The 15015-nt window shown below is 53.4% G+C and overlaps 2 protein-coding genes across 2 annotated transcripts; both read left to right on the forward strand.

Annotated features, from left to right (window-relative positions):
• Positions 1-8870: 8870 nt before the first annotated feature.
• Positions 8871-11333, forward strand: BDZ99DRAFT_570502 (uncharacterized protein; the record flags this gene model as incomplete). Its single annotated transcript, XM_033728001.1, has 1 exon — positions 8871-11333. The coding sequence occupies one exon, from the start codon at positions 8871-8873 to the stop codon at positions 11331-11333; it is 2463 nt and encodes an 820-aa protein (XP_033578240.1).
• Positions 11334-13799: 2466 nt separating this feature from the next.
• Positions 13800-14117, forward strand: BDZ99DRAFT_476079 (uncharacterized protein; the record flags this gene model as incomplete). The annotated part of the gene is made up of 1 exon (XM_033722033.1): positions 13800-14117. One exon carries the CDS (start codon positions 13800-13802, stop codon positions 14115-14117), a length of 318 nt encoding a protein of 105 aa, XP_033578241.1.
• Positions 14118-15015: the final 898 nt, after the last annotated feature.

Below are 15015 nucleotides of genomic sequence, written 5' to 3' on the forward strand. Positions count from 1 at the left end.
ACGGTCGCGAACCCGTGCTCCTCGGATTAGTACGCCTGTAGGAACGACGGGGAGTATCGGGGGGAGGCCTAAGGGCAAGGGGAAGCTCATCGGGCTCTCGGGTTGAAATCGGTCTGCGGCTGGAAGAAGAGCTTCATCAGTCTTTTGGTGTTGGAAAAGGAGTTGGCGGATATACCCGGACTGAGCTGAATACAAGGGTGCTTTTCTTGCTACGATCAAGGTCTTGTCACTGTGTGACTACTATTGCTGTCAGAGCGGTGTCGGAATGCCCTCATCGGCGCATGGCTAACATATATCATTACCCCTAAGACATATATCGGATCTTGATCTATGCCCCTGGAATGCTGCCAGGCGCTCTAGTTCACGAGCTGCGAGCCTCAAGCACATAAACTCGACAAAATGAGCTAAGGGGCCCCTGAGGAAGTGTCCACAGTCACAATGCAGCCAGTAGTGCAGTCTAATTTGCGTACATATCCAGCAAGGAGCGGAGCATAAGGCCTCAATAGAGCGGTAGGACACAGGCTACTGCAGCTGCATGCCGCCGTCTGAGGAGTCTCCACAGTACCCGTTCCCCAGTGATCGATTACTACTTTGGGCGAGGCAATTCACGGGCTCAAGAGACTCCGCTCCGGATCGTGGAGTACAGACTCAACAAACTGAATTTGATGGGCGTGGCTGCCATCATTTGGGCCTGGGGTTGGTGAGGTGAGGGGCCTCATTGGCCTGAGCACTATGCCAGGGGGTTGCGTTTCCCTCAACGATTTCAGGTCCCTGCGGTAGAGCTAAAGCCGGACACTGCCATCTGGCCACGAAGGCGATATAAAGTCCAGATCAGGCGAGTTGAGGTGGCAGTTTGACAGTATCTTCGCCATCCCAGTCCGTCCTGAGCGCACGAAGCTGACGGGGGCGGTTGATGCCTTCTCCTCTTGATTCTGTGTCCAGCGACAAACCCCCGGGTTTGTTTAGCAAATATGAATCCCTATAGCGAGTAAGTCGTCTCATCTTGCTTAAAGGCACTCATACTGATATATCTGTAGACTGCTGCTGCATCACGAAAGGCGGCCACCGAGGAGTCATTCCTGGAAATTCTCAATGCCTTAGACATGCACGACAGCATCTACCTCCCCCAGTACGACCTGCAACTCGAGAATGGGTCTACCATGTGTGAGTCTCAGTCTATTAGAGAACCGATATGGCGATTGACGAACTGGTACGTCCCTCTCCGTTCCTCTTCCTCAACATCCAGCTGACCTTTGCGTAGATTCCTTGCATACGCTCGCGAAGAACTACAGATCATGGACGAAGGTTCTCTCATATTGTTTGCGGTATTTGGCCGGGATGGAAGTCTTTCCAGGGTGCTTAGGGTTTTTGCAGTCAATCAAACTTTGTTCATGACCCCTATACACTTCTCATGATGCTCGTAAAGCCTGCAATGATCGTGATCTCACAAGGCCCTGTCCGCCATAGTCGTAGTTGTTTGACGGCAAGCCGGAAGCTACAGCGAAGGAGGCCTTTGCTTCTGGACGCGCCGGGTATGGAGATAGCTTTCAACGTACTGCTACCTGTCATAGAGACGCAAGCTAAACTCAGTAGATAGTTGCAGACAGAAAGCAGTTCGAATCTTCCACGAAGCGTTCGTGACCATCAGGCCTCCGGCATGCCCGTAAAGCTGCGGACTATGTCGCCGTGCTTCTGTCAAGGGCGTCATACGCAGGATCAGAAGGCGGGAGACCTAATTCTCCGCGGCGAGGCGATCATCTGTCTCTCCTTTGTTTGCGTGCAGTGAAGCCGATAAATCAATGCCATGGTGTTTGCCCTTCTGCTCCCACGCTGGCTCAAAGCCGCTGTCCACGGCCACTCAACCTCCATACCAGAGGAAGAGAGGGCGATGAGAAGGTCTCACAGGCATTCTAAGCGCCGCTGCCATCCGCTCCTGGCGTCGCAGAATTGAGAACCTCAGTTGGCATCGTGGGCGGCCTGATGAGCGCTGTTGTGAGGCTATCGCCATCACCCTTGTCATGCGACTTCACGGTCTCATCCTCAACACCACCACGACGACCATCCACAACGAAGACAAGACGACTTGCGGAGGAGTATACGGGATGTCGGACAGGCGCTACAATCTTGTGGAGGTGTTTTTCCAACGCTCCTCATGCCGAGACGAGATGATGCCAGAGCGATCGGAGAAGAAGATGAGGCCCGAGCCACCTCCGCTAGACGCATCACCAGCAACACCACGACTTCATGGATGTATATGAAGGCGAGGGCAAGTATTAGAGCTTCCCTTAAGAGCTGGATAACCGCTGAGACAATGCCAGGGCACTCGGAGAAGAGGACGAGGCCCGAGCAACCTCTGCCAGGCACAGCACCCGCAACACCACAACTTCATGGACGCAAATGAAGCCGAGAGCAGGTATGAGAGCTTCCCTTGAGAGCTGACTGACCGGCGGAGTTTGTGTAAAAGGCATGAAATAGGTCCTTCGCTTCGACCATTTCGCCGCCATCCTCCTCCGACGGACGCGCTTCGACCCCACCACGAACAACAGCCGGCGATGTAGAAAATCAACAGCGGCATGGAGAACAGGCCCATGGGTAGCATCCGATGGGAAACCCCTTGGAGTCGCGGATATAACGATGCTGCTAATCCCTCGTCTCCACCCCTCGCCAGTCGGCCGGCGATCTCGTCGCAGCACCACCAATGATAGCATTTGGTCTGGCGCTGACACTGATTCTAGGGCATCACAAGGCGAGGGAATCCCAGCACTAGCCAGCGGGCGATATGCTACAGGACAGCTTTACGAAGAGCCGAGTTCCATACGACGGTCCGACATCTCATCTTTTCAGCATCCGCACCACGACAGCCTCATGCCATCGGGAGGAATAGCGGCAAAGAAGTTGATTTCTTCGAGTGTCGGGAATGCTCTAGGCACACTTTGTACGCCCAGCCTCAAGCTTTTTGCACGATAGCACGTTTAAGAGCGCAGATTCGGCTGCGAGGACTCCGAAGAGAGCAGCGCGTATGAGAAAGCAGTCTCATGGCGAAGATAAGAGCATGGAGACCTCGTGGCCTGGGCGATCATCGACTGTAGGTCGAAGACGACAAGTTTTCCATTGGCAATCGGACGATCTCACGTTCCCAGCGCAGATGATAAGCCTCATTAGGTCATGCCTCAGAAGGAACATCCTTCGGTTAAGAAGACTGATAGTGTAAGCTGAGATCCCATCCCGAAAGCATCGAACTTTTACTTACAAAGAACACAGCCAAATTAAAGCGAGTTTCAACAACAGCTCATCCCAATTCAAAAGAAGTCAAATTTGACTCAAATAGGTAGCATGCAGCACACAACATCCAGGCTCCCGAATCGATTCCACGGCAAGGGCAGAGTCCAAAGTCCAAAGTCCAAAGTCTAGGTCCAAGTCCAGGTCCAGGGGTGCGGATGGTCGAAAAGACTACCGGTCAGGAGCATGGATTGAGAAAGATGATAAGAATTCAAAATCCGTTAACATGAGACTAAGATAGAGCTGACAGAACAAGGAATAGCAACATCTGCACGAGATCATGGAGGAAGGGAAAGAGCTGGGAAAACCGAGAATCGATGAAGAAAAGATTTTGGGAAATGAAAAGACAGCCAGCCTTATTTTTCACGATGAAAGAGGCAAGATTGGAAAAGGACAATACCGGAACCAGTACCAGATCTGACATCAATCATGCCAGACCTCGCGAGTCCTCCGAATCGGTAGAGTGCCTCGATATATCAGGCCTCCGCTCAATTGAGGACAGCTAGCTCAACCCGAGTCATGGAGCTCTGGAACAATGTCGACAGCCCCTGCCGTTTGGAGAGAGATAAAGTTTCTCTCTGGTGCAGAGGCCTAGCCTCCAATTGAGGTTCAACCCCGATGTTCCTCAAGATGCATCTCTAGGTATTCGTGATAGTTGACGACATGCTTCAAGTCCCCGCTTTCAACGTGATATTGCTCGGGTATTGACAATGTCTCTCAAACTAGATCGAAGGCATACTTGGAGACAATATGCTGGTGCCAATTAGACCATCGCGCCTTTCGAGAATTTGTTCATCGTGGCTCAGAAGGCACGCGTCATTGGGAATGAAGGAAACGCCCTCCAGAAGGACCAATATCTTCAAGACTCAGAACGATGACACGCTCTCGTCTTATTTTTCCAAGTGCTACAGGAATATACGACGACGATGTTCGAGACAGCCATTCGGGTTGATGGTAGCTAACGAGGAGCTTGTGCCAGAGGGTGCACTTTCGATCGGGGTAGCGACTATTCCCCGAAAGCAGCATTGCCTATCCCCTTTGCCTGTTTCTTGCTGACCATAGCTTTTCGGGACACCGCTCTAGTATGGCTACAGAGGGTTTCTCTTGTGGTGTTCAGTGGCTTTCTGTGTTGCTGCTGCACGATCTCGGCCTACGAGAGTGCAGATCCCCACAAGTCGATGTCTTGTCCACGGCTCATCCAAATACCAGTGGGATATCATCCTGGAGTCTCCCGATGCTCTTACTCCATCGACGAAGTTTTCGGGATGAGGTTTCGAGTGTTTGGCTGATGGGTGTGGTATTCGGCAACCATCTCTAGCGCTGTTGGGCGGCGAGAGTGCAGGTCTCTACAGACCGTTGTGTCATCCACAGCTCCTCCAAATTATGTAAGATACCGTCTTGGAGTATCTCGATATTCTTGCCCTTGTCTACGAGGTCTTCGAGATGAGGTTTCGGTTGTTTGGCTGATGGATGTCGTCAAGCCAGGCCGTGGGTCATCAACGAGAAGATAGGCATGAGCCCGCTCATCATCCCTTCCCTGATAACGATTATATAGGATTGAAGTTTCCCGATACTCTTGCCCTTGTCTAGGGGGTCTTCGAGGTGAGTTTCGGTTCTTTGGCTGATGGGTGTCGTCGAGCTAGGCCGCGGCCATCAACAAGAAGGTATCCATGAGCCCCTTCCCTGCTAACAATTGTATAGGATCGAAGGTGTTGATGTGTCCTTCCGTGCGGGCGAATGCCTTTCGAGATGAGGAGGTAGTTCGATGAGGGGTCGTTGTGGTGGGTAGCGCCGGACGAAGAGGTGCACGACACGGCCGCCTCTAGAAGGAGAAGGCCTCGAGGTACCTGTATGGCTCTCGGGATGCTTGTCGAAGACGTCTCGAGGTGGCTAATGTCAAGTACGAATCCTCGGCGATGGGGTTTGGACGGGAGTCGATGTAAAACCTGTCCGGTGGGATCACGTACTCCGCCAGCGACAAGCCATCCTAACTTAGCCTGCAACACATACACAATGTACGTAGGCCCTATCCCATGGCTCAGAGATGTTTCGAAGACATGCTAACACGAGACTGGTGGTGTCTGATGGGTTGTTCGTGTCAATATCGAGGGTCGGAGGTCAGGAGGCTGCAGCCGCACAGGGCTCTCATCCAGGTTTAAGGAACCTCATCCCGGCCTGGCGATGCATCAGGGGTATCAAGCATACCCTAGAAGAGAAGGACAGATGCATCATGGTGGCTTTAAGGGTGCGAAGGGCTGGTGCAAGACGATTTGGTGATGTTGGAATATAGTGGGGGGGCCCTTCCACGGAGAATTGGCGTGGGATGCCCCTGGCCACCGGCGGTTCCAAGCGTTCCCAGACGAAAGCGCTTATTTCAACATCATGTACACGGCATAGGGAGGCTTGTTCTCAAACACCAGGCTCTGTTCACGATCGAAAGGCATGGGAGGCATGCTGTATGGTTCGTATACCCTTCTTGAGAGATGTATGGAGCCCCCAGGGCGCTTTCCGCCCGCACAGGGCCTCAGAAGCTGCTATACACTCCGTAGAAGGCACGCATAACTACAGGAAAGAGGCTTCAGCTGCCCTTTGGACTCTCCCCTATACCTTTTGAGATCGATATCTCCCATAGGACACCCACATCAAGGCATTGACATCAGCAACAAGTGAGACGAGCAAGCAAGTCATGATATTCACTCCTTCCGCCCTAAGCGACCCAAATACGCCGCCTCACCCAGATCCCCTGCCCCACAAAGCTGAAGAAAAAGCTTAAGCTTTCAACTCGTCATCTCCTCTCACTCAATTTGCATCCACCTACCCCCCCTCAACTCTCCCCAGCATCATCCTCCCTCCCGCATTCTCCACGACATTACTTCGATTGTGGATCTGTGAGCGTCAGAAAGGTGTGCACAGTAGAATCGAGACCATGAGCATCAACGAAACGCAACCGGATCTCGAGCATCCAAGCACCCCCAGCAGCGGCACCCACCCAGCATACTCGATCTCCACTATGCCCTAACCACGAGCTGAATACAAAGACTTACCGGCATCGCCCTCATCTCCGCCCTCCTTCTTCCCCTCTCCTTTCTCCGCTCCAGATCGAGGAGCTCCGCCATTCTCTTTGGCAGCATCTTGGGTGCCTGCTTTTATGATCAGCCGTGTTCAGGACGATACAGCAGGGGACGCCAAGCGTTATGTTCAGCGCCGCAAAACGTAACTCACTGAGTTGTTGATTTAAGAGTGTGTAGGCCTGGTGGCGGCGGTGATGCTGGTTTAGATTGTGTGGTCGAGGAAGAGTTAGTACATTGAAGATAATACTGCCGGGGGCGCACCCAAGAGTTGAGGAGTACATCAAAACAATCACACACAAGGCTTCACTTAGGTGGTAGTAGTGTAGGGGATATACAGGGCAAACTTACGGGTGTCTCTGTGGCAAGTGGTGTGGTACTGTGCACTGTTTGTTGCTCAAGAAAAGGCGGAAGAAGCACGAGTGTGGTTAAATATAAACGTGCTAGTCACGGTCACATGACGTGAGGGAGTATCGGGAACCCCCTCCCACCACCGCAAAAGGAAGAAGTGAATGCTAATATTTATAGAAGTCATCTTTGAGCGTATATACACAATATTGGCCTTTTCATTCCATGGTCCCATCCCAGGCTTGCTACTTCGATACTCCCATCCAATATAAATCCAGGGGCAACTCCACGGCATCTTTCGTATGCAAGACTCAGACTCAATTCATGGGACGAACCCACTCCCAAAAGCTAGACTCTTCAACATAGGACCCAGTCTACCTCCATATAGATCAAGGAGGCCTCAACCTTGGATTCCCCTTCCGCAATGCTCTGCCGCCGTCCCAAGTATCCAGGCCGCGTTGACTTGTCGGGTAGAAGGATCCTGCCCTCCACGTTCTAGAACTGGCGTATCAAGCGAAACACTTCGGTAACTACCTCTTCAATCTAGATGTGCTGGAACTCTGTCAAACGATAGGACCACATAAGACGGCTTGGGTAAATGCCCTATGCCCCAGCTAGACCTCCAGCATATGGATATCTAGTAGGGAATCTGCCAATCGCCCATGGACAATCCCTCAGACCTGATCACTCTGTTGAAATTGGTCAAAACGCTTCAATTCCCAGGGCCGACCTGTTGTACCGCCTTTTTTCAACTTCCATATGAGATCATGCGTCCAGTGTGTTCCTTTTGAACCTGTCTCTGCAAATCAAGTGTAGTAGATGTCTAAGGGGTAGGGCCTACTCTCAAGCAAGCAACTACACGGCATTTGATTCCAATATAACCCACGCCAGCGCTGCCAGTTCTGCTGCCGGCCCGCTCCGTATCAACGCCAGCTTTACGATGGAAGTCGGCGGAAGTGTTCTCGTCCTTCAGAAATCCTGCCCTCCAGTGTGATATCTTGGACAGCCGTTGCTTTCCGCTGTGCTCTTATCATACCGCCGGCGGCGTGGAAGTCTGTGCGGGGTAGGAGCAGACGCTCGAGTGGCCTGTCTTCAGGACTTCTTTCGCGGATATCAACCTCCTCCTTTCACTCCTCCGCCACCCTCCACCCCTTCTGCATCCTCCTCGTTCCACGAGCCAGATCATCAGAAAGCTTTCTTTGCCTTGCTACAAGCTCCTTCAGCCACCGCAACTCTTGCCAATCGTCGTCTGCCGCGAGACACGAGTTGACAGCACCGCTTGTCCGCCTGCCAGCCCAGTTGCGCTACCGTCCTCCTCCACGCCTGCAGTCTGTCGCTGCATTGCCCGCCTACACGGCCGATCGCAGGCCCTGAGCTTCAGCAAGATCCGCTCCAGCTTCAAGAGGCCCTCTGCTGCTCTGCCCCTTGCTCAAACTGCCAGAGACAGTCTGCGAGCCTGTCGACGTGGCGCGTCCTCTGTCTGCCATACCTACCGCCTCGGCCTGCCTGCTCCGAATCCGCCGTGATCACGCGCGAGCCCCTCGTCTGCAGAAGCTGGCCGTTTATAGCCCACGATCCTCCGTCCTCCGTCAACCCTACACCTCAGACTCGGATCGTCAACACCCTGTCTACAGCCTCATCCTCTCTGTGATCAGCCGCACCCGCATCTGCACACCCGCCCAGCGATCTTTGCCTTGGGCAAGGTCGTCGCGTACCGTTGCACGTTGCCATCGCGCTGCCCACTCTCCAGCTCTCCAAGTCTGCTTAGTTGTGGCGGTCTGCCCGTGTCCGCATCAGGTAAGCACTCTGTCCAATCACGTCACCGGCTTGCATCAGGCCTCCTAACACTCTGTACAGACTTCTCTCTTCGTCGCTGAGCTCTCAAAAGCGTGGCCTCGTCGCTATCTGTCAGATCTCCGCGTGCTCGTCAGCCAGTCCTCGCGCGTAGACTCTCCGACAGCATCGCACTCGACTGCTTGAACGCAACTCCGCCGCTCAAGCATCTCATACCATCAGCGCTTTCTCTTTCTTTGCCCACCAGACTCCAAGTCTTCATACCTGTTGCTTCAATCACAAGATCTTCTTGCGGTCTCGTCACGTCACTATCCAAGGACGTCTGACGAGTAGTTTCAATTCACTCAGTCTACCCATTTACACCGTCGCGAGTCGAGCGTCATGGATCCTCCCAAGAACGCCCGCACTTCGTCTGTCAAGGTGGAGAGCGATGAAGCTGCAGCAAACGATACCCATCGCGCCTCCTCCAGCCACGATAACCAGCCGTCATTTGCCATTACCGGTGCCCAGCACCCGGCTGCCATCCATGCTAATCAGCTGGCCCCCAATGCTGCTGGTCAAGAGATTCCCTTCATCTTCGTCACCAGCCCCGACGACCCAACCACCCTCCGGAATACCCAGCCGGCTCCCAACAATGGTGCTGAGCAAGAGATACCCTACCTCATGGCCTCCAACTATGGAGATGGAGGCAATTACACATATGCGTACGGACAGGCCAACCGTGATCTCACAGTCCCGCAGCCTGCGCAATACGGCAACGCACCTACGTGGGCGCTGGATGGCCTTCGACAAGCGGATCACGGCTACGGAACCGCTGGAGATGGCCTAACCTGCAACCCACAGGACATCTTCAACGACAGCAAGCATACTGCAGCCTCATCGAGCTCTGGCAACAACCGTGGGCGAGCAACACCCACTCTCTTGGCCCCTTTCGAATACACTCCTCGTCGTCAGGCTGCGACCAATGACCCCACCCCCTCCGAGTTTGCGAGCATGCTCAACCATCGTCGTCAAGTTGCATCCGAGGACTTGAGCGGCTTCGACTTCAACAGCACGAACAACAATGCTCCCAGCTTTTCGGATTTCGCCTCTGCCTTCGAATTTCAAGGCACCATGAACAACGAGCAGGTTACATCCGACCTGTTGGATAACTTGGGCTTTGACAGCACCACTGCGACCTATCAGAATCCGTCTGACTTGTTAGCCGACTTCGACTTTGATAACGAGGCCGATAATGGCCAGAACTCGAATGACTTCAAGGACTTTGGTGCTGGCAACACAGCTGGTCAGGACTCCGAGGACTTCATGCCAGGACTCGGCTTCGGAAACACTAGTGCATCTGAGCGGGACAGAGCCGATAGCTTTGACCTTTCGAACCGCAACAACTCAGGTCACAACCTAGCCGATCCCATCCCGTTGTTCGACTATGGAGATAACGGCAGCACTGGTCTTGGTTCGTCTGCTTCCATGGGCCTCAGCGACTTCACCACAGGTCCTGGTCTCTCCGATCATACAGCTGCGTTCGACATGTCCAACTTCGACTCTCCCATGGACACTGGTCGTAGGGCATCCAATACCACCGCTGGCTTCGGCTTGGGGGGAACGACAACCTCCGCTTCTGATGCCTCTGCGCGTGCTGCCTCTCAGCGTAGACGCAACGCTACTCGGGCTGCTGAACCTTGGCGAGATGCTGTTAGACTCGGTAACCGGCCATACGACTCCATGTTCCCTCGCTCGGACTGGGACCCTCCCTACTACACCGTGAACCCGTCGGCCCTCCACACTAGCGTTCCCAATCAGCCTGCGAACCGTTCGTCTCTGTCTACCTCTCGTGGCCGTGCCTATTCGCCTCTCACCAACCCCTACGCCTCCACTGGCACCTTGAGCAATGCCTACCTCACTGTTCCGAGACCGGGTAGTGCAACCTCACGACCGTCCTCGACTGGCCTAGCACCCGCGCAAAACCTCGGCGACTCCCGCCAGTTTCACGACCAGCGCGACTTCTTCCAAGGCGGCCCGGGCATCCCGCGAGGCTCCGCGTTCGACCCATTCACGGTCAATGAATGGGACAATTCCCAGCCCTCGTTGGGCGACCTGGACGTCCCGAACGAATTCGAGCTACGCCGGGGCTCGGCTTTGGAGCAACTTCGCTCCGCTCCTCGCGCTGCTCCCACCGGACGACGCCGCACCTTCCGTGAAGCTTTGGGAGAACATGACGACGACGAGGCCGGCGGAAGCGACATCTACGTGTACAAGGACCCAGAGTCCGACGACGAGTACGTCCCGCCGACGAAGGCGAAGAAGCAGAAGAAGTCCAACAAGTCCAACAAGCCCGCCAAGTCGTCCACCAAGCCGGCCAAGCCGTCCCGCAAGCCTGCCGCCCGCGCCCCCGCCGCGTCGCCCTCCAGCTCGCCCAACAAGGAGAAAGAGGACCCGAAGCAGCCACGCAAGCTGCCGATGAACCGGAAGATGCGCGCGCCGCGCGGCAAGCTGATGCGGCCCAATCAGGACTTTTGGGAGAAGTGCTGCCTGGCGTTCGAGTACGAGTGGCGTGCTCGGCACGGCATCGTCCCCTACGGGGACATTGCCGAGCACGTCGACCCGTACTGCACGGGCAACGGCCTGCAGCAGGCCCTGTGGAAGCTGCGCCGCAAGCGCCTCGCGGCCGCCCTCGTCGTGCCGCCCGCCCCGCCCCAGACCCGCCGAGGCCTCCTGGCCGGCCCGCCGCCGCGTCGCGGTGCGCGGGCTGGCCCCTCCTCCGCTCCCGCTGCTCCCACCCCCGCTGAGGAGGGTGAGGACGACGAGGCGGAGGAGTCCGAGGAGGAGTCCGAGGAGGAGGAATGAGGGGGGGTGGGTGGTGCGACTGGGGGGGCCGGGGTGGCTTGGGGGCAGTCGGGGGGTGGTGGGGGGTGGGAAGAGGGGAGAGAGGGGAGGGGAGGTTTGGGGGGTGGTTTCGGAACAGATAGACCAGACAATGAGAATCGGTACTGCCGGCGCTGATGCTGGCTTATGCGAACAGTGTGTTGAGGGGCTTCGATGTGATGTGTGCGTGTGCAGGCCATGAGTGCGACATTATATGATCTGGGCTGTGGGGGTTTGAGATGCTGGATTCAACGCGAGATCGGGTTTTGAGTTCTGGAGGGTTTGTTTCAGGGACGTGTTTGCGGGCTGATAGCGCTGTGGGAGGTGGCTCCGCAGGTTCAGTAGCTGGCAAACACGAATGTCACATTCTTGGATGCGTGAAGGAGGTAGCGGCTTTTTACATGCTAAACAATGAGATTTTTCGAGGGCTTGTATAATATCTTACTTAAAATACGCATGTTTCCCAATGCTATTGCGCGTGTTCTTGATTCAGGTAGGGGTTTCTAGGCGCATGCGACTGCAGGAGGTGGCGCGTGAGGTGTAGGAGCTGCGGGAATGGATGGCATGTTTTTGAGTGTGGGAATTGGAGGGGGGTTTTTTACATGCGGGAAATTGAGAGTTTTGGAGGGCTTGTGTGATGTTTTGCTTAGGAATTGTGATTTTGGGGATGTCTTTGTGGCGGTGTTGGATTTGGATATGAGGTTTCTGGGCTATTACGACTGCAGGAGGTGGTTCTAGGGGTTCAGGAGCTGCAGGAATGGATGTTATGTTCTTGGATGTGAGGATTGGGTGAGAGCTTTTTACATATTGAGAAATGAAATTTTTTAAAGGCTTGTATAATATCTTTGCTAAATATCATGCATATACCTATCTCTTTGCCGAGTTTCCTAGTTTAGATCTGCGATTTCTTGGTATATACGACTACAGGAGGTGGCTTCACAGGTTCGACGGGAAAAGGAACGGATGTCACATTTTCGAATGCGTGAAATGGGTGGGAGCTTTATACATGCTGAAAAATGGTATTCTTCCAAGGTCCGCTGAATATCTCTATGCATTGGTTTGTTTTAGTCGTGCAGTTTCTAGGCTCATGCGACTGTAGGAGTTGGCTTCGCAAGTTCAAGGGAAGCAGAGACGGATATCACGTTTTCGAATGCGTGAAGTGGAAAGCAGTTGTTTACCTGCTAAAAAATGGCACTTTTCGAAGGCTTGCTAGATACCTTACTAGAAAGCCCCAATTCCCCGATGTCTTTGCGGGTGGACTGCTACTGCGTGAAGTGGCTCAGTAGGTTCGACGAGAGCGGGAAGGGATGTCATGTTTCTAAACGCAGGAAGTGGATAGCAGCTTTTTACATGCAGAAAAGTGAGATTTTCCGAATGCTTGCTATATGTCTTTGCGTATTAGTGCGTTCTAATCGTGTGTTTTCTAGGCCAGTGCGACTGCAGGAGGTAGCTCCTAAGGTTCGAGCGCGGCAAGATTGGATGTCACGTTTTCAAATGCGTAAATGAGGCGTGTACTTTTTACAAGCCTGAAATCAATGCCTGGGACGATTCGCAATAGACCGTACTTGGGGATCCGCGCGTTTTACGTGCTAATAGCATCGTAGGAGGTGGCTCCGTGAGAGTAAGCTGAATTAAATAGAATGTCACGTTCTCTGGTGCGTAATCCGGGCGGTTGCTTTTCACACGCTTGAAATGGAACCTTTTTAGGGCCCGGTAGATATCTCACCTTGTGATATACTTATTTTCTGTGCCGATGACGTCGTAAGGGGTGGTTCCGTGATCTCAGCCTGATTTGAACAAGATGTCACGTTCTCTAATGCGTGTTTCGGGTGTCTGCATTTTACATGCTTAGAAATCAATGTTTAGGAGGACTTGGTATATATTGTACCTAGGGATTAGTACATTTTCTGTGCTAATAACGTTGTACGTGGTGGCTCCGTAAGCGTAGGCTGAGTTGAACAGGATGTTTACGTTCTCCGGTGCGTGATTCAGGTGTCCGCTTTTTACATGCTTAAGAATGTATCTTTTAGAGAGCCCCCTAGATATTGAACCTTATGATTGACTTGTTTTCTGTGCTAATCGCATCGTACGAGGTGGCTCCACCAGCTTGACTCCATTTAAGAAGGATGTCAAGGTTCCTCGCGCGTGAATCGGATTCAAGGGCTTAGCATGCATGGAAATGGAGGTTTAGGAGGAGCTATCGATCTCTTGCCTGCCCAGTTGCTTATTTGCCATGCTGAAGACGCTGCATGGGGCGTCTCAGCGAGCTTAAGCTGACCTGAACATGATATCAAGGTTCCGGGTGCGTGAATTGAATTCGTGGCTTTCACCGGCTATCCGCTTGGTAGAAGAGATCAATGCAATGTCGACCGGCAAGTGAAGCGGTATCTCCTCAAGCTAGCCGCTGACCACAATGTAGTCATTGAATACCGAGTCAAGACTGGAAGAATGGCTTGGGAAGATGGTCCTCGGCTATTGGCATCCAGACCCGACCCGGTGCAAGTCAGCACTGCGCCAACAGTTGTTGGCGCAAATGCCCCAGCTCAATCTGCTCCTCCTGTCAAGACGGTGATGTCTGCTTCTGCTGCCCCGGGTGCAGCGGCAGTAAAACCGGCATCTGCGATGGGGATCCCCGCGAACCCTCCCCCCGCTACCCCCAGTGCACCAGCACCATCTGAGACCACGCCCAAGAAGGTGACTGCTGCCCGATCTAGCTTCTATGCCGCCAAAACTACCCCCACAACTCCCTTGGCCCCACCCCGCTAACCAAGATCAATGCAAGGCCAGAAAAAGTTGTTCCCCTGGCTCCAGCCACCACAACAGCATCGAAAGCAGGGACTGCTGCAACAGGTGCGGGAACGACCATGTCTGTTGCAAATGGCTCTGTAACGGGAACGGCTGCATGTTTGGAGGACGAGCTACGTATCCGGTCTAAATACTCGTGCAGTTACCATGTGAATAGCGTCGTGTGAAGTAGCTCTATGAGGTGATTAGTATTTAGAGAGGATGTTAAGGTTACCGGTGCGTGATTGAATGCGAGGGGTTTACATGCTTGAAATAGGATATTTCGAAGAGCTTGTTATAATTTGCCTGTGAACTTTTGCAATTTCCCTATCGATGGCGTTGTACGTGGTGGCTCCATGGGTTCAACCCATTCCCGAATGAATGTAAACGTTCCGAGGGTGTAAACTGGATCGCTGTTATGTACACACATATAAATCGGCTTGCGGGAGGACTGATTGCGTACCCTGCCTGTGGACTCGTATAATTGCCGTGTAGATAGCGTTGTGTGAAGTGGCTCTACAGGATTTGTCTGTTGCGAAATGGATGTATAGGGTCCGGAATCGCGAATTAGCTTGGCGCTGTTTACACCCACTGAGAAGGCTCACAAGAGGGCTCGCGGTGTATCCTGACTATAGATGAGTGTAATTGCCGTGCGGATAGCGTCGTTTGAGATGGCTCGACGGATTCTATCTGATGCGGATAAAATGTAAGGGTTCCGGGGGTGGAAATTGGATGGGTGTTTCTCGCACGCACAAAACTTAGTGTAAAGAAGGATTGCTTTGTTTCCTGCTCATAGACTCGTGCAATTGCCGTGAAAATAGTCCTGTGTGAGGTGGCTCGAAAGGTTCTATCTGATGAAGGTTGGATGTAAGGTTTCCGG

The sequence above is a fragment of the Mytilinidion resinicola genome (genome assembly GCF_010093595.1).
Source record: "Mytilinidion resinicola strain CBS 304.34 unplaced genomic scaffold BDZ99scaffold_8, whole genome shotgun sequence".
In the NCBI taxonomy this organism is placed as follows: Eukaryota; Fungi; Ascomycota; class Dothideomycetes; order Mytilinidiales; family Mytilinidiaceae; genus Mytilinidion; species Mytilinidion resinicola.